At 46.6% G+C, this 26,171-nt stretch overlaps 1 protein-coding gene across 2 annotated transcripts; it reads left to right on the top strand.

Annotated features, from left to right (window-relative positions):
* Window positions 1–108: 108 nt before the first annotated feature.
* LGI3 (leucine rich repeat LGI family member 3) lies at window positions 109–23,696 on the top strand. 2 transcript variants are annotated; one of them, XM_081960988.1, is made up of 8 exons: window positions 109–961; window positions 10,531–10,602; window positions 13,281–13,352; window positions 15,089–15,160; window positions 18,758–18,829; window positions 19,885–20,054; window positions 21,592–21,756; window positions 22,591–23,696. In XM_081960988.1, the coding sequence occupies exons 1-8, from the start codon at window positions 912–914 to the stop codon at window positions 23,406–23,408; spliced, it is 1,491 nt and encodes a 496-aa protein (XP_081817114.1). In that variant the 5' UTR covers window positions 109–911; the 3' UTR covers window positions 23,409–23,696. The 2 variants fall into 2 exon arrangements, with proteins under 2 accessions (XP_081817114.1, XP_081817113.1); XM_081960987.1 differs by lacking the exon at window positions 109–961 and adding an exon at window positions 3,789–4,172.
* Window positions 23,697–26,171: the final 2,475 nt, after the last annotated feature.

Below are 26,171 nucleotides of genomic sequence, written 5' to 3' on the forward strand. Positions count from 1 at the left end.
CCAGTCTTGCTTTTAAGGTAGCCTTTCTTGCCAAGTCTTCTCGGGACACTCCAAAAGTGTTTATTTGGAGACAGGTCCTTCAAGAGTTCCTGAAGAACCTTGACCATAAGCAGAAGCACCTTCTAGGGACAAGTGGCCCCTTGTTGTTCCTAAACCTTAAACTCAACTTGTTCTAAAGTCAATCTGGGAAGGAGGAAGTCCTCCTCGTTCACTTTTAAATCACTTCTTGAGAGGTTCTTAAGATGTTTGTCCAAAACACAACAGCAAGAGCTTTTGAGAAGAGCAATAGCACTGAAGGAACGAGGGTCACGTTATTGGAAAGAAATCTGGAGCCAAAGAGAGGGGTGAGGAGCCCACCATCATAGTTAATGGTGTTGGATGCTGGGAATTGAAGTTCAACAATTCTGGAGAGTTTTACCAGAATTCATATTCCTCACTCTCATGTCCATTCCGTCCACACCTGGCTCCTATCTCCTCATCCCCAGGGCCTCATCTGGACCGACATTCCATCACCTGATCCTTCAATCTGGCAAAGATGACCTGTAAATCTCCTAGCAACAAACGTTGAGACCGTGAGCTCCCCGAGACTTTCGTTCCTTCTTCCCTCCCACCCAGCGGTGGGGGGTTTGCAATCTGCCCCCCCCCCAGCATTTAACTTCTGCTTGGCCTCGTCCCCCAGGAGCCTTTGTTCCCGTCTCAGCCCAGCCCTGGGTTGCAAAACGTGGCTTTGCCAAGCTCAAGTCACCCCCTGGCACACTTTGCCCTTTGTTGTCTGGGGCACAGCTGTGCCCGGAACAAGAGAGGTTTGTGTCCGTGCCACAGGCTGCCCTCCCAGAAGCTCCCAGGTCCCAGTGGGGTCAATTCAGTCGCCAGGACAATGGGGGAGAGTGGGAAGACGAGCAGCAACCACAATGATTGCAGCCAGAAGCCCAATTCACAGATGGGCTTCTTGTAAAAGCAGGTAAGAAACACCTGGACGTTGCAAGTAGTGCAATCCGTGTCTGTCCCATCCTCTGAGCGGCATCAGAACTTTTCCAGAAGACAACTGGTGTGCCAAAATCAGCTAAGGCTTGGGACTCTGTGTAAAGATTGGTGAAAATGTTATTTAAGGGGCAAGAGGAGGAGGAGGAGGGGAAGGAAACTAGACAACCGTCAGGTAAGAGGCAGCTTAGCCCACAAAATCAACAGAGGTGTAGAAAAGGTCTCAGAAAGGACACCCCCACCTCCCGCTAGTTTCTTGTGTTGTAAAGGTGAGGTGGGAAGAAATACGTAGTTTGAGACTTGTCTATGGAGATTCTCTGTCATCCAGGTCCTGGTTGTCCGAAAGGTGCTTTTTTTCAGGAGGCAACTGGACTTTCTTGTTTTTTTTTCTTTTGAAGACGTTTCACTTCTCCTCCAAGAAGCTTCTTCAGCTCTGACTGGATGGTGCGGAATGGAAGGATTTAGATTCCTTGCAGACAGCTGGTCATTGGCATCCTTTTGGAGGGTCATTGTAGCACTTGGAGGTTTATCTGTGTCCTGTTAACTGTTGCATCTAAAAGGATGCAAATGACCAACTGTCTACAAGGAGTATAAATCCTTCCATTCCTCACCATCCTGTCAGAGCTGATGCGTCTTGTATAATGAGTACAGCCATTTTTGACCCCCTGAAGCCCCTGCATCCCCTTTTGACGAAAAGCGGGCTATTTTTTTGGAAAAACGGAAGCATTTTTGCCTTCCCCCAGCCCCTAGGGCAGGGGTGTCCAAACATGGGAACTTTAAGACTTGTGGACTTCAACTCCCAGAATTCTGGGAGTTGAAGTCCACAAGTCTTAAAGTTCCCAAGTTTGGACACCCCTGCCCTAGGGGCACTTTGCAGGCTTCAGCAGGGCTGAAGGAAGGCAAAAATGCCCCTATTTTTGCAAAAATTGGCCCATTTTCCTGAAAAATGGGGGTGTTTTTGCCTTCCCTGCTTCAGAAGGACTTCCCTGCTGAAGCCTGCAGAGTGCTCCTGGGGACTGGGGAGGGAAAAAACTTTTATTTTCTTACTTACCTCTTTGAAATCTTGGTGCATCTTATAGTAGTCTGGAAAATACGTTACTTTGAGAGTTGCAAGTTTCTGCCAGCATCACCTTGGAATATAGGATAGCGTTAGCACTTGTAATGTCTTGCTTGGACCGTCCCAAACGGCTTTGATCCTGGATTCATTTGGAAGTCGGCCTCATCACGAGAGCGAATTCTGAGACAAAAGGACAGAGTCTATTCAAACAGGGCTGGCTGGGGAAAAATAACATGGACGACAACAACAACAAACACCTCCTTGTGTTAAGATGGCAAGAGCGGTAGACGGCAGCCCCTTCGCCAGCTGGCAATGCCATTAAAGGGCACCAGCTGTCATTCCTGTCCTCCTCCGAGGCCCAGGGTGCTCAGGCCAATTTAAGAATTAAGTGGAGGCGAAGGGGTGAGGTGGGGAGAAGGAAGGGGGAGGTGGATGCAGATCATACATAATGCATCCCATGAAAAGCTTTGCAACCCACAAAAGCTGACACACCTTTTTTGACTCGTATTTATGACGGCTTCAACTTTTGCAACCTCTCAACCAGCCAGATTCGTTTAACAACCATGTTGCTAATTTAACAACGGCAGCGATTCGCTTAACAGCTGTGGCAGGAAAGGTCGTAAAACGGGGGCTGAACTCATTACGCCACAATTTCACATACCAGCAGAAATTTTGGGATCGCTCACGGTCATAAGTTGAGAACCCCTTGTACCTACGTTAAGTGCTATTTGCATTAATTCCTTTTATGGCATGCAGTATTATGCAAAGCATAAAAATGTAGTCAGGCATAGCGAGAGAAAGAAACGAAAGGCTTGGATTTTTTTTAAAAAAGGAAATCTAGCTCAATCTTGTTTAGATCAATTATAACTTTCCATATTATTCCATATTATTCGAACTTTCACTGCTTCCCCCACGGCCAATCATGGCTCCTTAAAGTTGCCTTTTGTTCTACGCCCGTCAAGTTTGAGATGCCCACAGAGATGCCAGGCAGGTCTTGGCAAAGCAGCTCAGGAGCCAAGAAGATGCCTGGTACAAATCCGTCTTAAGACCAGGGCCAATGAGCCCCGAGTGGCCCAGGATTAGCAGTGGCCCCAGCACCGGCAGAGACGCAGCCCACCATCCTGGGAACTTCTCTGCCCCCTCAAAAGTCGGTATCCCGCTTGGGTGGGTTGCCCCCCCCCCTCTCTGCAACCCAAGCCTTGTGCCCCTTTGAGCATCTCTGGCAGGGCTAGGGGTCTCAAATGGTCCTTTGTCTTCGCTCCAAAGTTAGGGGATGCTCCCCTCCCTCCCTCCCTCCCCTCTTTCACCCCCCCCCCAGGAGCCCCTGTTGCCATGTGCTTCCCTTCCCCTCCATAGCACCCCCTCCCCTGCCTCCCAGGTCTGGCATTTGCAGCCCCCTCCCTCCCCTCTTTCACCCCACCCAGGAGCCTTTGATGCCATGTGATTTCCTTCCCCTCCATCCCGATGCCCTCGGGAGTCCCCAGTGCTTCCTTGGCCCTCTCTCTCCGCCTCCCTCCCTCCGGGGGGGCTAACATTTGCAGCCCCCTCCCTCTCCTCCCCCCTCCCTCCCCTCTTTCACCCCCCCCAGGAGTCCCTGATGCCATGTGCTTCCCTTCCCCTCCATCCCGATGACCTCGGGAGTCCCCACCTCTTCCTTAGCCCCCCCCTCTTCTCCCCCTCCCGCCCGGGGCTGGCACTTGCAGCCCGCTCCCTCCCTCCCCCCCTGGCTGCCACCCCCGCGCCGGGCGGAGAAGCCGAGCGCTGCTCTCTTCTGCAGGCGCTGAAGGACCCCCTCGCCCAGTTGGGCTTCAGCTGCCGCCGCAGCATCCGATCCTCCATCCCTCTATCCAGGCAGCCGCGGCGGAGGAAAGCCGGAAAGCGGCTGCTGCGGGGACCCAGCCGGTGGCACCTGGGCAGAAGCGATGGCTGGGCTGCAGCGCTGGAGCAGAGGCTCCCTCCTCTTCCTCTTCCTCCTCTCCTTGCTGGGCCTGCTCGGCTGCTGGGGGCCGGTGGCCTCCCGCCGAGCCCCCCGGCCGCACCCCTGCCCCGCCAGCTGCTCCTGCACCCGCGACACGGCTTTCTGCGTGGACTCCAAGGCAGTGCCCAAGAACCTGGCACGGGACGTCATCTCTCTGTGAGTGGCAAAGCGGAGCCCCCTTGCTGGGGTGGGGGAATTGAGGGGGGTGGGAGAGGTTGCGGATGGGAGTGGGGAAGGAGATTCGTCTGAAATGGGGGTCTGGGGTCTCCTGCTTAGTGGGGGGGGGGGAGGTTGCAGGTCTTAGAGGACCTCCAAAGTCCCCTTTCCCAACTCTGTGCTGCTCTTCTGTTGTGTTCTTCTGTGTGTATTTTCAGCACCGCAAACAACTCTTGGGGAGCCAGGGCGGAGAGAAACTTGGCGAGAAGGGGAGGGCTCGGGTGCGGGGTGTTAAAGAGAGTGGATGAGGAGGGGGCGAGCAGTCAGGAGCAAAACAAAGGAGGTGAAACCCCCCCTTCCCCAAGGGAAAAGGCGTGGATTGGGTGGGGGGCTCCAAATCTAGAAGGCTGGTAGGGGGCGGGGAGAGGATATATATCACATACACCCCGTGGCTTTGATTCTTGAGGTGTGTGTGTGTGTGTGTGTGTGTGTGTGTGTGTGTAGGGGGGAGACTTTCTCTCCGGGGGGGGGGCAGAGATGGTGGGGCAGCATCTTCTTCCCCAGGCTGGTCCCTCCTGCTCCGGATGCAGCACTGAAAAGCATCTTTGCCCCAGGAGGTGATGCTAAAGTTCTCCACTCTGGCGGAAGGGAGCAGAATGTGGGTGGGTGACCCAGCCTCTAAGGGGCACTTCAACCCCTTCCCCTCCAGCAGTCAAAAGGGATCAGGGCTCCCCAGCCCCCCCCCCTTTGAGGGAGAAAGAGACAACCCCCCCCCCCAAAGCCTAGGGTGGGATGCCTGCCCACTTCTCAGAGTGACTGACTGAACTGGTTGCTGTTGTGAAGGTGTGGTAGAAAAACATGAGTCACTTGTTTTTGTTTCGGCCAGTGTGTTGGTTGCTTTTGTCACAACCTTCCCTCTCGACACCTCCTCGCTTGTGCGCTTGTGCTTCCTGTGGATCTGCCTTTGGGCCTGAAACAGGGGAGGGGGGGGCTGCCACGATCTAGAACTTGGAATAATAGGATTTGGAAGAGATCTTGGAGGTCTTCTTGCCCATGGCAGGAGATCTCATATGATGCCCAGACTTTTCTTTGGGATGGATGGGATGGATGCACCTCTTGGATCCCAGAAAGAACACCAGAAGAGAACAATAAGGGTGGGAAGGGACCCGGTACCCGAGGCGCGCACACAGTATGGTCATTCTCCCATCCAAGCCATCTCTGCCCTGAAGGTAGGGACTTCTCATCCAGCTGATTATCCAAAGAACAGCTGTGCTCACACAACACCGTATGCAAGTCAATGCACGTTTCAGTGGCTAAGAAAGTTCACTATGTGGATGTGTAAATGCTTGTGTGTGTGTGTGTGTGTGTGTGTTCCCTCATAGTGTGCAAAGCCATCCTATATGGTTACTTGATGGCTCAGTGGAAATCACAACAAGGAGAAAATTAGATCAGCCTCTAAGGCCTTGGGTGGGGGCTTGTCCAGGATGATAACTTCTTTTTTTATATTAAAAGGTGTTTTTAAAAAATTTTAATCTTATGCATACATTTGCAGGTATACATTCTCATAGTTATTATTCACCTTGTGTATTAATACCTTTGAACATTCATTTGTCCATATAAAAATTAAAATATATAATCGAGATTGTTTTACTGACCATCCCATACACCTATTTTATTCTGCCACAACCCTACTTTTCTCTCCCTCCCTCCCTCCCTTCTTCTCTACTTTCTTCTTTCCTCCTCTCCTTTCCCTTTTCTTCTTCCCCTTCCTCTCCTCTTCTTTCCCTTCATGTCCTCTCTTCCTACTCTTCCTACCCTTCCCTATCTCAGGACGATACGTTCTGAAGGATATGACAACTAGTTGTCCATTTGTGAATACGGTTTGAAATACTATAAGCTGAGTGACTGGATGGGTGGCAGAGTTGACTAATGTTCCAAAAGAACATTAAGAAGAGCTAGGATATGTGGTTCCTATATAGTGACGTGATAGCAGTCTTCCAATGTTTGAGGGGCCGCCACAAAGAAGAGGGGTGGGGGCAATTTATTTTTCAAAGCACCAGAAGGCAGGACAAGAAACAATGGATGGAAATTAACCAAGGAGACATTTCCTGACAGTGAGAAGAAAGAACCAGTGGAACAGCCTGCCACCAGAAGTTGTGGGTGCTCCGTCATCAGAGGTTTTAAAGAAGAAATTGGACAATCGCTTATCTGAAATGGGATGGAGTTCCCTGCTCAAGCAGGGGGAAGGATTACAAGACCCCCAAGGCCCCTTCCAATTCTGTTGTTCTGTATCTTCACACTGTAGAAGGACCTGGAGTAGGAGAGGCTGAAAAAGAAATACTAGTAACAAGGAAGACTTTCTGTTGGAATGTTTAGGGAAACTTACTAAGCGTTACGACTCTTGAGAACAGAATAACTACCAAATAATGGGGGTGAATGGGTGGGCTCTCCTTGGGGGACTCATTTCAGCAGAAGCTGGATGGTGACATGTCGTAGTTGCAGCTTCCTTCTCTAATGGCTTTGCTTTAGTGGGCTGGAACAGATGACCTTCAAGGTTCCCCCCCCCCAGTGCTTTAAATCTGCAATTCTGTAGGAAGTTGCTAAAACTTCAGTGCTGCCAAGACACCATTGCTGCAGTGCTGCACAATGCAAATCCTTAGCTGAGATGGGCGGTATAGAAATGAATACAATTTTGATTGCATTTTGTTGGGGGCGGGTTGCCCTTATGTTCAAATTGGGACCTCTGTCCAGATGCTTTCCAACACCCTTCTCTCCAGCCAAGTTCATCACAGATGTTTGACTTCCATCAGTCTCAAGTAGCAAAAATCAAAGCTATCCAGAAAACACCATCTTGCATAAATCAATATATCCCTGTTTTCTTCACTTTGGAGCCTGGTGCAAAGGGGTTTCAGGAACCTCTCACTATTCATGAATCAGCACGTACTACCATATGTGGTGGTCGTGCCAAAAAACAAAAGAATATTGGCGGAAAATTCAAAGGTGGCTGATAGAGATAACCGAAGAGGAAGTAGAATTCAAACCAGAACTATTTCTTTTGGGAATCATAAACGATAAATATCACAAGGGGGTAATCGACTTAATAATACATATTATTACGGCAGCAAGAATGGTCTTTGCCCCAAACTGGAAAAACAGAGACATTCCACAAGAAAAGAAAGTAATTCGGAAAATTCTAATTTGTGCTGAAATTGATAAATTGACATGGGAATTGGAGAACAAAGACAAATCAGAATATTATAAGATCTGGGATAAATGTTATCGATGGTTGGAACAAAAAAGGAAAGACCCAAAATAAGCAACAACTAAGATTTACAGAATGGAGATTAGAATTATGTATGAAATCATAACAGTGAAGATGTATAAGACAAGAACAAAGCAACAAGGAGGGAAATACGATATCCTTATATTTCTAAATACCGAATAGACCAATTGTAAATAAGCAGGGTGCTTATAATATTTAACTTTATATTCTAGTATGGAATATAACATTGCCAGGACGGTTACACTGGCTGCAATGTTTTAATGTGTGTTTAATTAAAAAACAACAGGAGCCTCTCAATATTCAGAATGCTAAATGCCTTCGGGCATTTCGTCCCTCTTAATGGCCAGCATGGTGGCAGCCCTTCCAGCCAAGCCTAACCCCACCCGCCGGAAATGGTTGGGATGCGAGCCAACACCTGTGGGCCAACATTGATCTGCTGACGTGCTCTGGAGGCGCCTTGCCAAGAGCGCATTCAAGGCGTCCTCTCCACCTTGGGGTGTGTGTGTGTGTGTCAGACTGTTGCAGTTCCTCAGCTGCAGGACAGAGAGGAGAGCCAGCTTGGGGGGGGGGGAGGAACCCCAGAAGGCTTGGGGTGGGGGTGCCCACAGGGGTGTTCAAAAGAATCAAGGGGATGGCTTTAGTGAGAACCACAGAGTTTGGAAGGGACCTGGGAGGTCTTCTAGTCCAACCCCTTGCTCAAACAGGAGACCCTAAAGCAGGGGGCCTCAAACTTTTTAAACAGGGAGCCAATTCACGGTCCCTCTGACTGTTGGGGGGGGGGCTGGGGCAGACTGGCTGGGTGGGTGTGGCTGGGTGGTCATGTGACTGGGTGGGCATGGCTAGATCATGTGCCTAGATTGGCACGGTCCATTGAACAATGCACACAAATGAAAACTTGGATTTGTTTTGCTCCTGGGGGTGTTTTATTTGCTTTTGTCTGCCTGCTGCTCTTTCGGTTGCCTTTTCTTTTCCCTAGGTGGTTTTTTCAGTTGTTTAGGAGTCTAGGGGTCCACTTCAGGAATCTCAGTTTGGCAGCAATTCTTTCCTCTCTCTTTCTGTCTCCCTCTGTATATCTATCTTCTGGAGGCCGGGGAGATGAAAAACTGGCTGTTTTTTGTAGTTCTATCTTTTAATCATTTTCCGGTTTTGTAGTTGTTTTCTAATTTGTAGACTGTAGCAAATAAATAATAGGAAATAAGTGCAAAAAGAAGATTGTTACACATAGAATATATAGAATGTTATATATAGAATGAAGAAAAAACACGTATGAAATAAGATAAAAGCACATACATATAAAGGTATAGCTATACAAGACTTATATTTACAGATAAAAAATCACAGCAGATATGTAAAAGAAGTGTAATGTGTTGCAAAGATGTGAAGTTTGCATAAACAAAATAAAAAGTTTAAAAAAAATTAAAAAGAAAAATGGGCTGTTTTTGCCAGTTTTTTGGCCTCCTGGGGGTATCTGCACACCCCATTTTTCACTTCCTTCACCTCCAGAATGCCTCTGCAGGCCAAAATTGTTGGCCTTACCTTTCAGTTCGGGGCTCGCGAAGGTAAGTCCTGCACTCAGCCGAAGGGTGGGTGGGGCGATGTGGGCGTGGCAGCCTTATGGTCCTGCGTGGGTGGATAAATGTCTTTGGCGGGCCACACGCGGCCCCCAGGCCGTAATTTGAGGACCCATGCCCTATACCATTTCAGACAAAATGGCTGGGACAGTGTGATTGATGTTGGGTGGCCATTTTGACTTATTTCACCCTACTCCGAAGGTAGTCCAAGAAGCTTCCTATATACAGTTGGGGAGGGGGCACTTCTGCATTCTCCAAGACTCTGGGGGAGGCGTCCATGTGCAGGCATGTGACAGGCACCTCTGTTGTGACATCATGCAAATGACACCAACGTACTTTCCCATGGCAACTCTCGTGAATTTCATGGCGTATTCTGGGAACAACGCAGGAGTCAGTTCTTGGATTTTTTAGGGCTACATTGATATGAATTATTTGATTTATTTAAATATGTTGAAATATGATTTAAAAACATATTTTGAAATATTATTTATGTACATAGCTTGAAATATTACTATTATTGAATGTTCGCTTGTTATTGATTTAAATATTATTTATCTAAATGTTACAAAATACAAAATATTGACATTTTTTTGGTTTTAATACCAGTAAGTAATGCTTTAATAAGAAATATTATTAAGCTAATTAATTTATTTTAACATAAATATATAGGAAATTAATAAATGTTCAATACTATTAAGTGTTAAATATTTTAAATTGAAAAGTTAGCACTTTCAAAGAGTAGCCAAATTCAGTGAGGTGCTGCCATCTAGTGGGCCAACAGTTGATAGCTACGAGGTTTTGGGGGGGAAAGATTGACCGAGACATTGATAGATCTTGATAGGATTGCATTTCTCAGGCTGGCTGTGGATACCGCTGGGTGTTCTGACCCAGCTCCCCGAACACAACAAACCCTCTGTAGTTAAATCAATGATTCCTTTATTAGGAGTGCCGGCAGCCCCAGCAAAAAGTTTCTCTCTCACCGCAGGCTAAAAAGTCCGTCTGGCCCGAAGATGAATAGTTGTCTGCCACACCTATTCATCTCACCCCCCTGCCTTTTATCTCCAGAGCTAGGGTGGGGTTTTGCTAGCAGCAATGGCTCTTCGGTCCCAAGGACCGGCCCATAGATTTCCCCTGCTCTCCTCTCCTCTGCCTTCTGCACAGCCATGCGTCAGGCACTGGGCCCAGTTGTTCCTCCTCTTCCTCATCAACCACCTCCAGACTTGGGGGGCTGTTGACTCTCCATCTGAGGGCTGACGGACTGCCCAGGCTCCGCTTCTGTCTCTCTCTGTCTGACACCTCCTTTCCCTCTCCCCCCTTGGAACTCCCAGGTTGCCTTGATGCTGACCTTGACTCCTATGCTTCTTCCTCCTCCTCCGATTCGGCTGCTGGAGGGGCTGGCAGCCGGCAGGCCACAACAGTGGGCTTCGGACTCCGTGACTGCAGGCAGCCCAGCCATGCTCTGCACCGACTCCCCACTGATTTCTGTCTCGCTCCTCTTTTGCAGGACCCTGATCAACGCAGGCTTTGGCGAGTTGAAGGAAGCGGCCTTCGCACATCTTCCGTCCCTGCAGTTCCTGTATGTCTCTCTGCCCAACGGTTGCCTGAAGAGGGGGAATGGGGGCCCAGGTGGTCAGTGCAGACCCCCCCAAGCGCTTGGCCAGGGGAATGCCTGCCTAGGGATATTTGGCCACGGGAATTTTTTGGGAGCTGGCAGGAGGGCAGAGGTCCTGTGCTTTTCATAGCAAGGGCCACACATCTTCCTTTCTGGTGCTACGGCATTTGGGGGCCCAGGTGGAAGACAAGGAGCATAGAATCAGAAAAGTGGATTTGAGAGAGGTGGAATGAAAGAATGTGTCAGGGCTCCAAGAAATACCCCCAACGAAAGAAAATTCCAAGGCTTGAATTTCCTCAAAGTTCCACTTTATTAGAGATGTCATGTTGGCACATCTGGGAAAACCCGAATCTGAAAGCTTCCAGGTTGTCCTACCCAGTTGAAAATTCAGGACCCTGCCCCACACCCACAAATCCATCACAGAGGCCTTTGCAGCCCCTGAAAACTGTGTGAGAACAGGACGTGTTTTGGAGAATGGTTGTTGCTGGGTTTGGGTGAATATGAGTGTGTCACCCAAAATATTGGGGTGTGTTACCCTCGACACCTATACAGCACGTTCACCGTCACTGTCTTAGCCCTGTTTCAATTAATTTCCCCATTGCAAAAGGGCACTTGGGCTGTTGATTGGCGGATTTGTTAACATGAATTCATGTGGCCTCTTAAGTTTGTGAAATACTTCGATCGTTTCGTTGGTTGATTAATTGATCGTAGTTTTCCATTCATTCCTCTTGCAGGCAGTGCATGGGTTTTAACAAGGCTTTGAATATTTGGTTGGTCTCCACTGATTTTTCTTGCAATCTCATATGAATATTTTTACTGGTTTTTAAGGGGATTATTCTGTAGACTTAATTTTATTGGGTATTGGGATTTTAATGTCTGTTTATTTTAATTATTTATTAGCAATACAGTCCTGCACATCTTTTATCCTCCTCTTATCCATCTATTTTATATTTGTATATATATATTGTCCATTTAGTAATTTTAATTGTTTTAATTTTGTTCTTTGACATGGACTGTACACCGCCCCGAGTCCCTTTCGGGAGAGGGGGCGGTCTATAAGCGCTAATAAATTGAATTGAATTGAATTGAATATGCAGAAATTTCAAAGAGGGAGCAGAGGATCCAACAAATTGCAGATCCCCCATACTTAAGTTCTTATATTTCATTTATGATTTGAAGCTGATTAAATTATTAAATTTTTCATTTATAAGGTCTAAGAGCAGAGGTAGGTTCCTACCGGTTCAGAGCGCTACGGCCGAGTAGGCAGTAATTCGGCCTGCCATGCCCCCGAACTGGTTCTACTGGCAGCTGCACCATCGTGATTTTCAGTTCTGCGCATGCGCAGAACAATCTTCATTGCAGAAATGCAATGTTTTCCCCTTTTCTAACGTGTGCATACGCAGACCTTTTAAGGTGCAAATGCGCACCTACGCAGAGCACAATAACTGGCAGTAATGCTGGAAGCTGGAACCCACCCCTGTCTAAGAGTTCTACCTTTGCAGCAATCAACTTTAAGATCTGAAGTTTTGCATCTAATGGTTTTACAATCCTGGAGAAGATGCATCCATTCTCCGTCTCGGTTGGAGTGGGGGAGTGGGCTGATTCTAAAGACCCCCAGATTTTTCCTTCATGCTACACTGCACGTCTCTTAACAATTCTCCACGAACTGGCTGTGAGAGTTCAACATCAAGCATCGCTTGTGCCCTGGTTCAGATAACGTTTGCATATGCCTGAGTTGCTAAGTGGGTCATTTGATTCCGGAAGGAGCCTAGAATAGGGTGGAGAGAAAAGGGGATACTGCGGTAGTAAAGAACGACAGAAAAGGGGGTTGAAAAAGTCAAGATGGCAGTAGAGGGAAACAACAGAAGCCTCACTCCTTTTAATGTGTTTCACAGTGGGGTGTGTGCAATAAATATCATTGTATTGAAATAACATACTGTGTTGTATTAAAACGGAGCCTTCTCTTCAACTCTCTCTCTCTCATCTATATTTATTTTCTATCTATCATCTATCCATCCATTATCTTTCCATCATCTATTTATCCACCCACCCACCCACCCATCTATCTATCTAATCTATCAATCCATCTTCTATCTATCTAATCTATCAATCCATCTTCTATCTATCTATCGATCTATCGATCTATCTATCTATCTATCTATCTATCTATCTATCTATCTATCTATCTATCTATCACCTACCATCTATCTACCTTCTATCTATCATCTATGCATCTTTCCACCCATCCTTGGTGTTAATCTAGCAAAGCCAGTTCGTAGATAATTGTATCGGTATATTTTTCCTGACTGAAAAAGTCTTGGAAATACAACTGCATGATACCAAGCCCCATCCCTTTTAAGGTCTAACCCAATGTACATAAAAAAGGGAGGTGCTTTGATCATGAAATCGGGGCCACTGTCATCACTTTTGGAACACCCCCTCCATCCAACACCCTGATATCTTAAAAGGTCAGTTACGAGTTAAGTAATCCCAGCTAAGTGTAAAAATTGAACTGAACTGAAATAAAAATGCAAGAGAATTTAAAACAACCTGCAGCGCTATTTGGGGAATCTTGAACAAAAGGTGGGCCTTCACTTGTCCCCAGTTTTAACACTTGCTTCTTTTTTTGATCCTTCTTGCAGGTTGCTGAATTCCAACAAATTTTCCTTGATCAGAGACAACACCTTCATCGGTCTTTCTCACCTGCAATACCTGTACGGAATATTGGCAGACTTCCCCTGGTCCTTGGTCAGAGCGTGGGGTGACCTGGGCCTCTTTTTGGGGAGGGAGGGGGGAGGGGAATCGACATGCAGGGTTAAAATATGAATGTCTTGGCTGGAGAAGTGGGGAAGAATTACAGGAAGGACCTGGAACAGGCATAAAATCCTCTTACCTTCACTACTGGTTTGGAACTGGGAACACGTGCACGGCACTTCTGCGCATGCACAGAGTGTCCGTGATGATGTCTGGGTGGAGCCTCCCACCGCCAGTTCTCCCGAACTGGGACAAACCGGCCGAATGCCCCCTCTGACATACTGAAAGAGGCTTAGCAACCTCGGATCTACCACCGTTTCTCTCCCTTCTTTCATGACAGCACCTAGTTCAGTGATGGCAAACCTTTTTGGCACCAAATGCCCAAACTGGAACGTGCCTGCATTCATGTGCATGTGTGTATGCCCAAGCACCAAAAACCTGATGACCAGCTGGCCAGCACATGCATGTCTGTTTTTTGCCCATCTTTAGCTGTTCTGGGAGGTGTTTTCAAGCTTTTGGGGGGCTGTTTTCAGGTCAAAAACGGCCCTGAAAACGGTTCAAAAATGCCCGGAAAACAGCCTGAAAAATAGCCTGAAAACCGCCCAAAACCAGCCTGTTTTGGGGGCAATTTTCAGGCTGTTTTCTAGCCCTCTGGCACCCTCAAAGACCAGCTGGCCGGCAGAAACCAGAGGAGCAGCTGGCGACAGTGCGTGTGCCCACAGAGAGGGCATATCTCCCACCTCTGGCACACATGCCATAGGTTCACAACCACAGACCTAGTTCTTCCTCTTCATCATAAGAACTACAGGTGGACACTTCCCCTCAGCATGAGAAGCTCCTTCCTCTGGCATAGGCTGACTCACCTCTGCCTGTAGCAAGATCAACCCTGTTAATAATCTTCTACAGACAGAGACAAGGGTCACGCTTTCTGCTCCAGCGCTGGTTGCGGGACACCTGCATTGAGGTACCAATCAAATCCCATGCTGGATCTTTGCCATGAAGCAAAACCCACCCACCCCTGATGAGGGAGAGGGAACGTTTCTCCCAGGAGTGTCGACTCTGGGCTTCAATATCCCTGCAGGGGCATCTGCTCACTCTTTATTTTAGCCCAGGTGTCATGGAAAAGGGAGATTCCAGAACAGTGGTAGGTTCCTAACCGGTTTACTACCGGTCCACTGAGATGGCATGCGTCGCTATGCATGCGCAGTTGCCTGAAAACTATTCTGCGCATGCACAGAAACATGCCGGCAACGGCAGCAGAGACTGGCGAACCGGTTTGGGGGCGTGGCAGGCCTGGGTCTCTGCCGGATCCAGCAACCCAGGCCGCCATACCACTACCGGTTCAGCCGAACCGGTCCGAACGCAGCACTGCTCCAGAGGTGGTATTCAGCAGGTTCTGACCAGTTCTAGAGAACTGGTAGCAAAAATGTTGAGTAGTTCAGAGAACCGGTAAATATCACCTCTGGCTGGCCCCGCCCCCATCTATTCTCCACCTCCCGAGTCCCAGTTATGGGTGGCACCTTCAAAGATGGAAAGGATGGAAGTGAGGGACTGTGTTTGACGGACATCTGGGTCTAAGTGAAGGGAAGAGGGATTTGTTGTCGGAGGAAAGTGGGGTGGGAGGGGGTGATGGAGAAAATGTAGGTGGGGTCTTATCAGAATATGTCTCTTGCCATCTTGTTTTTTGTTTACCCAGGTTCATCGAGAACAACGACATCCAGTCTCTGTCAAAAAATGCCTTTCGTGGGCTTAGGTCCCTGACACATCTGTGAGTTTTGACTTGCACAAATACACAGCTCATTTCACACATATCTGGCTAAAATATCTTTAGAATAGAATAGAATAGAATAGAATAAGCTGGAAGGGACCTTGGAGGTCTTCTAGTCCAACCCCTTGCTCAAGCAGGAGAACCTAAACCATCTCAGACAAGTGACTGTCCAGTCTCTTCTTGAAAACCTCCACTGATGGAGCACCCACACCTTCTGGTGGCAAGCGGTTCCACTGGTTAATTGTCCTCACTGTTAGGAAGTTTCTCCTTATTTCTAGGTTTGGATCTCTCCTTGATCATTTCCATCCGTTTGCTTCTGGTGCTTTGGAAAATAATTTGACCCCCTCCTCTTTGGGGCAGCCCTTCAAATACTGGAAGTTTGCTATCATCTCACCCCTAATTCTTACTTTCTTTAGACTAGCCAAACCCAAATCTTGCAATCATTCTTCATATGTTTTTGTCTCCAGGCCTTTGATCATCTTAGTTGTTCTTCCCTGCACTTTTTCCAAAGTCTCAACATCATTTTTGTAATGTGGAGACAAAAAGTGGATGCAGGATTCCAGGTGTGGACTTACTAAGGCTTTACAAAGTGGTACTAATACTTCACATGATTTTGGCTCTCTGCCTCGGTTTATACAACCAAGGATTGTATTAGCCTCTTTTTTTGGCTGTTGCTGCCCACTGGTGGCTCAGAGATTGTCCACTAGGACTCTAAGGTCCATCTCAAAGTTACTGTTTTTGAGCCAGGTTTCACCTAATCTGTCCTTGTACCTTTGATTTTCCCTGCCCAGGTATAAAACTTTGCTTTTCTCCACATTAAATTTCATATTGTTGGATACGGCCCATGGTTCAAGATCTTTTTGGATCCTGAGCTCGTCTTCTGGGGTATTGTCTATTCCTGCTAGCTTAGTGTCATCTGCATATTTGACAAGTTCCCCTTTTATTTCCCTCATCAAAGTCATTTATGAAGATATTGAAGAGTACTGGGCCTAAGACAGAACCTTGTGGTACCCCACTGCTTCCTTCCTTCCATGTAGATAAAGTACCATTAAGGCCTGCTTGTTGAGTATGGTTTGTCAGCCAGTTACAAATCCATCTGGTGGCGATGCTGTCTGTTCCACATTTTGGAATAGTCGGTTGTGGTCTGCTTTATCAAACACCTTGCTGAAGTCTAAATATACCATGTCCACAACATTTCGCTGGTCTACTAATTTAGTCACTTTAGACAAAGAATGAAATAAGATTGGTTTGGCATGACCTGTCGTTAACAAACCCATGCTGGCTACTAGTTATAACTTTACTTCAGAAGTGGTATTCAGCAAGTTCTGACCCATTCTGGAGAACTGGTAGCGGAAATTTTGAGTAGTTTGGAGAACTGATAAATACCACCGCTGACTGGCCCTGCCCCATCTATTCTCTGCCTCCCAAATCCCAGCTGATCAGGAGTGACTGGAGATTTTGCAGTATCCTTCCCCTGGAGTGGGGTGGGAATGGGGATATTGCAGTATCCTTCCCCCTGGAGTGGGGAGGGAATGGGGATTTTGCAGTATCCTTCCCATGGAGTGGGGAGGGAATGGAGATTTTGCAATATCCTTCCCCCTGGAGTAGGGAGGGAATGGCGATATTGCAGTATCCTTCCACCAGGAGTAGGGAGGGAATGGCGATATTGCAGTATCCTTCCACCAGGAGTCAGGAGGGAATGGAGATTTTGCAGTATCCTTCCCCTGGAGTGGGAAGGAAATGGAGAATTTGCAATTTCCTTCCCCTGGAGTAGGGAGGGAATGGGGATTTTGAGTATCCTTCCCCTGGAGTGGGGTGGGAATGGGGATTTTGCAATATCCTTCCCCTGGAGTGGGATGGGAATGAGGATTTTGCAATATCCTTCCCCTGGAGTGGGGTGGGAATGGGGATATTGGAATGGAGATTTTGCAGTATCCTTCCCCTGGAGTGGGGAGGGAATGGAGAATTTGCAATATCCTTCCCCTGGAGTGGGGTGGGAATGAGGATTTTGCAATATCCTTCCCCCTGGAGTGGGGAGGGAATGGGGATTTTGCAGTATTTATTTATTTATTTATTTATTTATTTATTTATTTATTTATTTATTTATTTATTTATTTATTATTTAGATTTATCAGTCACCCCCTCTCCGCAAAGGGACTCGGGGCGACGTACAATTAAATCAAAATACAAATGTGGCATGGAGGAGGTAACACCAATATTTAACAGTCAAGTTCAAATAAATAACAATAAATGAAAACAATTAAAACAGTTAAAAACCCCAAAATTTACGTATAAAATATTAAAATAATTAAAATTGCCAGGGAGGTTAGAAATTTCTAGTTAAGCCAGGCCAGCTAGTTGGAACAGGTGGGTCTTGAGTTTCGTGCGGAAGGAGCGGAGATCGGTCGTTGTCCTGATATCTGGGGGGAGGTCATTCCAAAGGGCTGGGTCCATCACAGAGAAGGCCCTATTCCTGGGCGCCGCCCTCTGACACTGCCTGGTGGACGGCACCCGGAGGAGTCCCTCTCTGTGAGAGCGTATCCTTCCCCCTGGAGTGGGGAGGGAATGGAGATTTTGCAGTATCCTTCCCCCTGGAGTGAATGGAGATTTTGCGCTATCCTTCCCGTGGAGTGGGGAGCGAATGGAGATTTTGCAATATCCTTCCCCTGGAGTAGGGAGGGAATTGGGATTTTGACTATACTTCCCCTGGAGTAGGGAGGGAATGGGGATTTTGCAGTATCCTTCCCCTGGAGTGGGGAGGGAATGGAGAATTTGCAATATCCTTCCCCTGGAGTGGGGAGGGAATGGAGAATTTGCAATATCCTTCCCCTGGAGTGGGGAGGGAATGGAGAATTTGCAGTATCCTTCCCCTGGAGTGGGGAGGGAATGGAGAATTTGCAATATCCTTCCCCTGGAGTGGGGAGGGAATGGAGAATTTGCAGTATCCTTCCCCTGGAGTGGGGAGGGAATGGAGAATTTGCAATATCCTTCCCCTGGAGTGGGGAGGGAATGGAGATTTTGCAGTATCCTTCCCCTGGAGTGGGGAGGGAATGGAGAATTTGCAATATCCTTCCCCTGGAGTGGGGAGGGAATGGAGAATTTGCAGTATCCTTCCCCTGGAGTGGGGAGGGAATGGAGAATTTGCAGTATCCTTCCCCTGGAGTCGGGAGGGAATGGAGAATTTGCAGTATCCTTCCCCTGGAGCGAGGATGGAATGGAGAATTTGCAGTATCCTTCCCCAGGAGTGGGGAGGGAATGGAGAATTTGCAGTATCCTTCCCCTGGAGTGGGGTGAGAATGGGGATATTGCAGTATCCTTCCCCCAGGAGTCAGGAGGGAATGGAGATTTTGCAACATCCTTCTCCAGCCACAACCACCATGCCACACCACGCCCACCAAGCCATATCCACAGAACCAGTAGTAAAAAAAATTGAATCCCACCACTGCTTTATTTGTTTCTAGATATTCACAAATCTGTTTTTTGATTATTTTTTCCAGTATCTTCCCAGGTATTAGCCTCCCTTTCATTGTTCAGTCTTAATGTGTGGATCATGAAATGTTTGGCATAAAATAGTTGTCCCTCCCTCTTTTCTTCCAGATCTTTGGCCAACAACAACCTGCAGACGCTGCCCAGAGATCTCCTGAAGCCTTTGGATATCCTTAGTGACCTGTAAGGCTCTCTTTTAGTTGTGAATACTATAAAAATAAGGGATAATAGTACATGGGTGTCCATTAGATGAGCAATGTGACATCATCATGGCAACTGCACAAATTACAGAATTTGCACCATTTGTGCAGTGATCTCATGGTGCATGCAACTTTTTTGTATATTCCACTGTAGCCTGGCGAATTCTTTCTGGAACTCGAAATATATGATCGTTAATTTCATCATTGCGATAACCTAAGTTAGTTAATGGGAAGGCTTTGGGGGAAACAAGCCACGGGGAATGAAAGACAAAGTTCCAAAATCAATCGATGTAAATAATGAATGGAACAGCAGAGAACATGATTTAAACACACACACACCTACTATTTTTCCAATGAAACCACAGAGAGAAGAAGTGTATATATACTGTATGGGAGGAGGGTGTTCCAGATTTTTAAAGATATACTGTAACTTGCACGCTTCCTTAGTCTGTAACAATTAAAAGTATAATAAATTAGAAATCAGACAATGAGAGCTGAATTCCAATTTCCTCGGAGGGCACTTGAGCAGGGAATAGGGCCAGAAAACACTTGAGTTCATTGGCTAGGGGTAGAGACTTTTCAGATATGTAACAGGATGCTCCAAACCTTAATTGGCGTAATGTAAAACATTCCATTAAAACAATGGATGGTATTGGGCTATGTTATGGATGGCACAACACTTTCTGTCCTCATCTTCTGCTGATCATATTATCAGGAATCATCCTTTTTGAGGCCGTAACATTCTCCCACTGTGCGTGTGGTTTCGCTTGTACCCACTCTGCAAACAATGAAAGGTTTGTGCTTCCATACACAGGGCAGCAAATGGGTTAATTCAGTAAAGCAAGTTGTTTGAAGGCCAGAACACCAGAGAGAAAGATGATAGAACTGAATTTACATTTGTAGTTCTTCCATGAGAGAACTGACCTCCATCTCCACACTTGCTTTCCACACCTCTTTCTTTGAGGACTTCGAGGCCTTGTCATAAGAACTGAGACTGGAGGAGTTCAATGACAGTCCCCACATTTTCCATCCCCACAGAGACCTTCGGGGCAATTCTTTGACTTGTGATTGCAAGATCAAATGGCTGGTAGAATGGATGGAGAACACCAATGCAAGCATGCCTGCCGTTTTCTGTGGTGGTCCTCCCCAGTACCAAGGCCAGAAGATCAGAGAGCTTCCTCTAAAGAACTTTGACTGTATCACCACAGGTAGGAATGGGTGTCTTTGCACAACTGTCTAAGAAACGGCATCAGAACTCATAAATTAGGTCAACAGTTGATTGATCAAATTGACATACATGTTCTCCAGGTGCTTCTGGGGCTTAGCATGAAGTTGCCTCAATTCCCTTGACAACTTCCAAACATTTGGATTTCCATGCACAGTGGTACCTTGCTCAATAATAGTAACTGTGGGAGGGATCTTGGAGTCCTAGTGGACAACCATTTAAATAGGATCCAGTCATGGGCAGCAGCTGCCAAAAAAGCCAACACAGTTCTAGCTACATAAACAGAGGGATAGAATCAAGATCACGTGAAGTGTTAATACAACTTTATAATGCCTTGGTAAGGCCACACACGATGTGGAAAAGATGTGGAGACTCTAGAAAGAGTGCAGAGAAGCGCAACAAAGATGATTAGGGGACTGGAGACTAAAACATATGAAGAACGGTTGCAGGAACTGGATATGTTTAGTTTAAGAGAAAGAAGGACTAGGGGAGACATGATAGCAGCCTTCCAATATCTCAGGGGTTGTCACAAAGAAGAGGGAGTCAAACTATTCTCCAAGGCACCTGAGGGCAGAACAAGAAGCAATGGGTAGAAACTAATCAAGGAGAGAAGCAACTTAGAACTGAGGAGAAATTTCCTGACAGAACAATTCATCAGTGGAACAGAAGTTGCCTCCAGAGGTTGTGAATGCCCCAACACTGGAAGTCTTTAAGAAGATGTTGGATAGCCATTTGTCTGAAACGGTATAGAGTTTCCTGCCTAAGCAGCGGGTTGGACTAGAAGACCTCCAAGGTCCCTTCCAACTCTGCTATTGTATTGCATTGTATTGTATTGTATTTATAAAGGTTATCTAGTAAGATGAGAAGTCGCTGATGCTAACATTTCCTATTTCCAGGGGTGTCACAGGCGTAGGGGTGGATTTATTTGTAAAAGTACAAGATTTGGGTTAGTTAACTTTTAAAGTACTATTGATGTTATTTAACACATTTTCAGTGAGGCTGCAGGGATTTCTAAAAAAAGAGGATTGCATCTGTAAAGGAGCTGCAGGTGCTAAAGTTCACCTTGTGATCAGCTGATATGTCAAATATAGTACGTCAAGGCCAAATTGTGTTCAAATATAGGACATTATCTTATTTTGAAATTGTCATTATGTGATATCTAAAGAGGCTTTTTTGGCACTATTGTTAAAAGGCACTGTTTACCAGGAAAAAATATTTTTCAGTCTGAAATAATAAATAGCTTTGATGAAGTCTTTTTAAAATATTTGTTGTGTTGATTTATTGTAAAACCACATAAATTGCAACCCTTGTAATTGGGCAAAAGTCATCATATATTTATTAAGCAAAAAGGAAGGAAATGACTGCATATTAAACATTGGCAAATGTTTTAAAAACATCTGTTGCAAATGCTCCTGCATGGAGAAGATCCTTGACTGGAAAGTGTATTTTGTGGTTTTGGTATCTCAAATGTAAATTCCTCCAAGGACCCCCTAAACACGATCGTTTCCCCTCTCTCCCAGATTTCGTGGTGCATCAGGTGCTGCCCTTCCAGTCTGTGTCTGCTGAGCCATTCACGTACTCCAGCGACCTCTACGTGGCTCTGGCCCAGCCAAGTTCCAGCAGCTGCACCATCCTGAAGTGGGACTATGTTGAGCGCAAACTGCGGGATTTTGACCGCATCCCTGGTAAGCCACACCTGCAGGTCAAAAGGGGACATCATTCACCCTGGTGTGCCTGGAAAGCAAACTGATTGGGCAGAGGTAGTAGGGAAAGGGTTGAAGACGAACCATTTGCAGTCTGGAATGAGAAATCTTTAAGGGACCAAGGTTACCCCGGGCTGTCAAAAAGCTATCAAAACCCTGCACTCCATTAAAAATACTTTTATGGCTGCCTTTCTCAACAATATTAATCAAGAAGATCACAAAAACCATACATAAATGACAACCACAATGTTCTGACCCAGCTCCCGAAACATGGCAAAGTTAATTCAAAGATTCCTTTATTAGAAGTGCTGGCAGCCCCGGCAAAAAGTTTCCATCTCACCACAGGCTCACAAGTCCCTCTGTCCAGAAGATGAATAGTGGTCTGCCAAATCTATTCATCACCACCCCCTGCCTTTTATCCCCAGAGCTAGGGTGGGACTTCACTAGCAGCGGTGGCTCTTCCGTCCCAAGGTCTGGCCTATAGATTCCCATTGCTCTCCTCTCCTCTGCCTTCTGCGAGTCGCATGTCAGGCACTGGACCAGCTGTTCCTCCTCTTCCTCATCAGCCACCTCCAGACCTGGGGGGCTGTTTAATCTTCTTTTGAGGGCTGACGGACGGCCCAGGCTCCACCTCTCTCTCTCTCTCTCTCTCTCTCTCTCTGACAGCTCCATTCGCTGTTTCCCCTTGGAGCTCTCAGATCCCATGCCTCCTCCTCCTCTGATTTTGCTACTGGATGGGGAGGCGGCTGACAGGCCACAACACAAGCCGCACAATGTCACAGTAACAATGCTTTCTCTCTTGTTTCTCCCTTGCAGCTCACTCCACCGTTTACTGCAAACCAATCGTGATAGAATCCCAGCTGTACGTTGTGGTGGCTCAGCTTTTTGGAGGCTCTTACATTTACCGCTGGGACACCAACATTGACAAGTTCATTAAGATCCAAGATATAGACAGCCAGAAGATCCGGAAGCCCAATGACATTGAGGCCTTCCAGATTGACGGCGAGTGGTTCTTCGTCATTGCCGACAGCTCCAAGGCAGGTTCCACCAGCCTCTATCGCTGGAACCAGAATGGCTTCTATCCCCACCAGGACCTGCACTCATGGCATCGGGACACGGACGTGGAGTACCTAGAGGTGGATGGGAAACCCCGGCTGATCATCTCTAGCAGCTCCCAGGTCCCGATCATCTACCAGTGGAATCGTTCCCAGAAGCAGTTTGCTCACTGGGGGGACGTCGCAGAAGTACTGGATGTCCAGATGGTCAAGCATTTCCAGATGAAGAGAGACAACTACTTATGCCTGAGCCGTTACATTGGAGACTCCAAGGTGGTCAGGTGGGAAGGGCTGCGATTCACAGAGGTGCAGACCTTGCCCTCCCGAGGCTCCATGGTAATGGAGCCTTTCCAGATCTCTCAGCAACTTTACATGGCTTTGGGGAGTGACTTCTCCTTTACCCACATCTACCTTTGGGATGAAGACAAGCAAAAGTTTGTGAAGTTCCAGGAACTCTCTGTCCAAGCTCCACGGGCTTTCCAGTCCATCCCTTTGGAGGCCATGAGTGTCCTCTTAGCCCCCAGCTTCAAGGGGAACACACTGGTTTACAAGCATATTGTCGTAGACCTCAGCTTGTAGGAGGGATGAGTATTTCCTCCTCATGTTCCTCCCCAACAGGCACCACACCTGCCCTCCTATTCTGCTGAAGTCCTTGCAGCATTCAGTGGCAACTGAGCAGAATCATCACTGGGACACGGCTACTGACGGTCTCTCTTTTACGTCCTATTCGACTGTTCCTAAAAGACTATGAAAGGATCTTATCAGCTTGGGTGTATCTTGCCAGAGTCCTGGATTAGTTGCCCAAGTGTGAGACCACACAAGAGTTGCACTTAAATTACCTATAGAGACACACACACACTAATATAACCTCACAGTATATGCTATTTTCACTAGTATGTCCTCATAGCTATGAAAATGACTTTGGGAGGCGTTCCTTCAAAGACTGCATGGATTGGCGTCTTAGGTAGCAATTGGTTTCCTGCAGAATAATTACAAGAGGCTTCCACATTATAATCTGAAATGGTTATGCTTTGTTTATTTGTGTTTACAGGCCACTAAGATCATGTTCACCAAATCATTGTCATGTTTCCTTCACCTTTGCTGCTTCTAAGGGTTTTTTTTAGGAGGCAATGGAAAACTACTTCATACAAGTCAACTTCCACTTAGCGGCTGGTTCGCTTAAAGACTGAGCTGCTAGTCCCATCTGTGATCACTAAACAAGGACAGCCAGGATGAAGCATTCCCATCTATTCGTCCGTCTGTTTTGGAGGGGGGGTTGGGGGGCGGTGTTGGTACCAAGATTTAGGGTGGCTAGTTGAGCTCCTTTTTCACCTTCCTTTTTCATTTCATGAAACTTACACAATTACCTTTCCAAATGCCACCTCAGCAAGACGGTTTTCTAAAAAGCATGTGATGGTTTGGGCTACGTTTTCCTGCCTACTTTAAAAATATTAAATGGTTCTAAACAAAAGAAGTTTTGAGCTTGAATTGAAAATGGAAACCGAATAAAATCCTGTCTGTGCCTGCTCAGAAGAAAGTCCCTTTGCATATTTTTTTAAACAAAGTATGTTTGTTATCCAGGTCTGTTGCCCCCTTTCCATCCAAAGTGTGTACCTACAGATGCAGGTCAAGGAAGCAAGAGGGGTACAGCCCCCACTTCTAGGTCCAAAAGTAGATTTCTGGAGAAGAGATAGCGATTTCTCTATGGGTTTTTATCTTGGATCTTATATTCCAATCAGGTATCTGAATCCTGGGGTAGGAATGTAGCTGGCTAATTTGAGGATCACTTTTCCACCCTGACCTTACAACTGCAAGTAATGAGAAAAATCCTACTCCGAAGGCAGGACTTTTTGGAAGTGTCCGGGATTTCTGCCAATACCTTTTTTTAAAAAAAAAGTTTGGAGAACTTTGTCCTTAAACTGCTTTGTGTCTCAATCCATCTGTAAAATCTATTTTATCTAGTCTGTACTCCAGATATTGGGTAAAAGGCTTCAAAAATGATGCCAATATACTTTTTAGTTTTACCTAAACAATGCAAGTGTCTGATATTGGTGTCCAGATGGGAACAGAGGTATCGGTTCTTCTGCCACATATGCTCTCCTCATCCATCCCTTGTCACAAACTATGGGGCTATTGTGAATATGGAAGAGGTTGCACAGCTGGTTCTCTTGGACCACAACATCTGCCAGTTCCTTTAGCTTTTTGGGTTTCCCCTCTCAAAAACCAAGATGCAGTTGATGTTCAAAAGACATTCTAAGCAACCCTCATCTCTCTATCTGTAGCATTGGCTTCGTGGGGGCAGAGCTCAGTTGGTGCTTTGGGTGGGAAGCTTTTCATTTTTAGCTGGGTTATTTAAGAGAGACACCTGTTTAGGTGACACATTCCTGTGTGGAATGGACCGTGAGGTGGGCAGGTTGTGAATTGGCAGCAAAGAGCCTTTGCAGGGGAAGCTTAACAGGGAGGACACCCCCCCCCCCCACTGGTGTGGTGTGTGAAGGTCTCCATCCAAATATGTCCTCTGATCAGATTTGTCAAGGGATTGCGCAGCCGGTGTCCAAATGGAGTCAGAGACATCGACACAAATTGGCAGTTTTATGTAAATAAATATATTTCCAGGAGACAAACAGGAGCATCATCAGGTAAATCAACAGGACAGGAACATCCTGAGGTGAACCACAGACAGCATGGGAAAATGGCGGGAAAGAAGGAAACTCCCCCTTTACCTTCACAGCAACCAATGACAGCTCAGATTCCCTCATGCAGTGGCCGTCTCTCTTCAGCCGATTGGTTATAACTGTGGGCTGTTACTCACTGTTCAACCCTTCACTGCTCCAGGTATTCATTGTCAAATATCTTAGCACCCCCTCACTGGTGTAGTGTACTATGGTCTCCCTCCAAATATGTCCTCTGATCAGATTCAATATAAACCCTTTACTTTATAGCCCATCAGCCATGAAGAAGATTTAAAAACACAACAGCTACTAATTTGTGACAATTGGCTCCTTCTTCCTCCACAGCTGGAACAGAATGGGGATTGCTAACTTTTGGCCGTTCAGGAAAACTATTCAAGAAGAAAGAAGTCCTCTACTGGCCAAATGAAAGCTATTTCCCACATCTGTGACAATAGTGACAATAGGCTACCAGGAAAGTTGAGTGGTTAGGAGAAGGACTGGACTTTTTCTTTCCTCCCAGGCTTAGCTCTTGAGAGCCATCACTGATGGGCTCCTTGCCTTCCGCAGTGACATCACATTTCATCATCAGCGTTTACTCTGAAAGTTCTCTTTGCATCTCAAAATGTCCAGGGTTACCATAGGGACAGGAGTAAACACTTTTAAATGATTC

This window comes from Natrix helvetica (genome assembly GCF_964273705.1).
Source record: "Natrix helvetica genome assembly, chromosome: 8".
NCBI classification, from domain to species: Eukaryota; Metazoa; Chordata; class Lepidosauria; order Squamata; family Natricidae; genus Natrix; species Natrix helvetica.

Coding starts and splice junctions, on each gene's coding strand:
- LGI3 (XM_081960987.1), top strand. CDS start 3,961: ATGGCTGGGCTGCAGCGCTGGAGCAGAGGCTCCCTCCTCTTCCTCTTC. Junction 10,603..13,280: donor CTTCCGTCCCTGCAGTTCCT/GTATGTCTCTCT, acceptor TCCTTCTTGCAG/GTTGCTGAATTCCAACAAAT. Junction 20,055..21,591: donor CTTTGACTGTATCACCACAG/GTAGGAATGGGT, acceptor CCTCTCTCCCAG/ATTTCGTGGTGCATCAGGTG.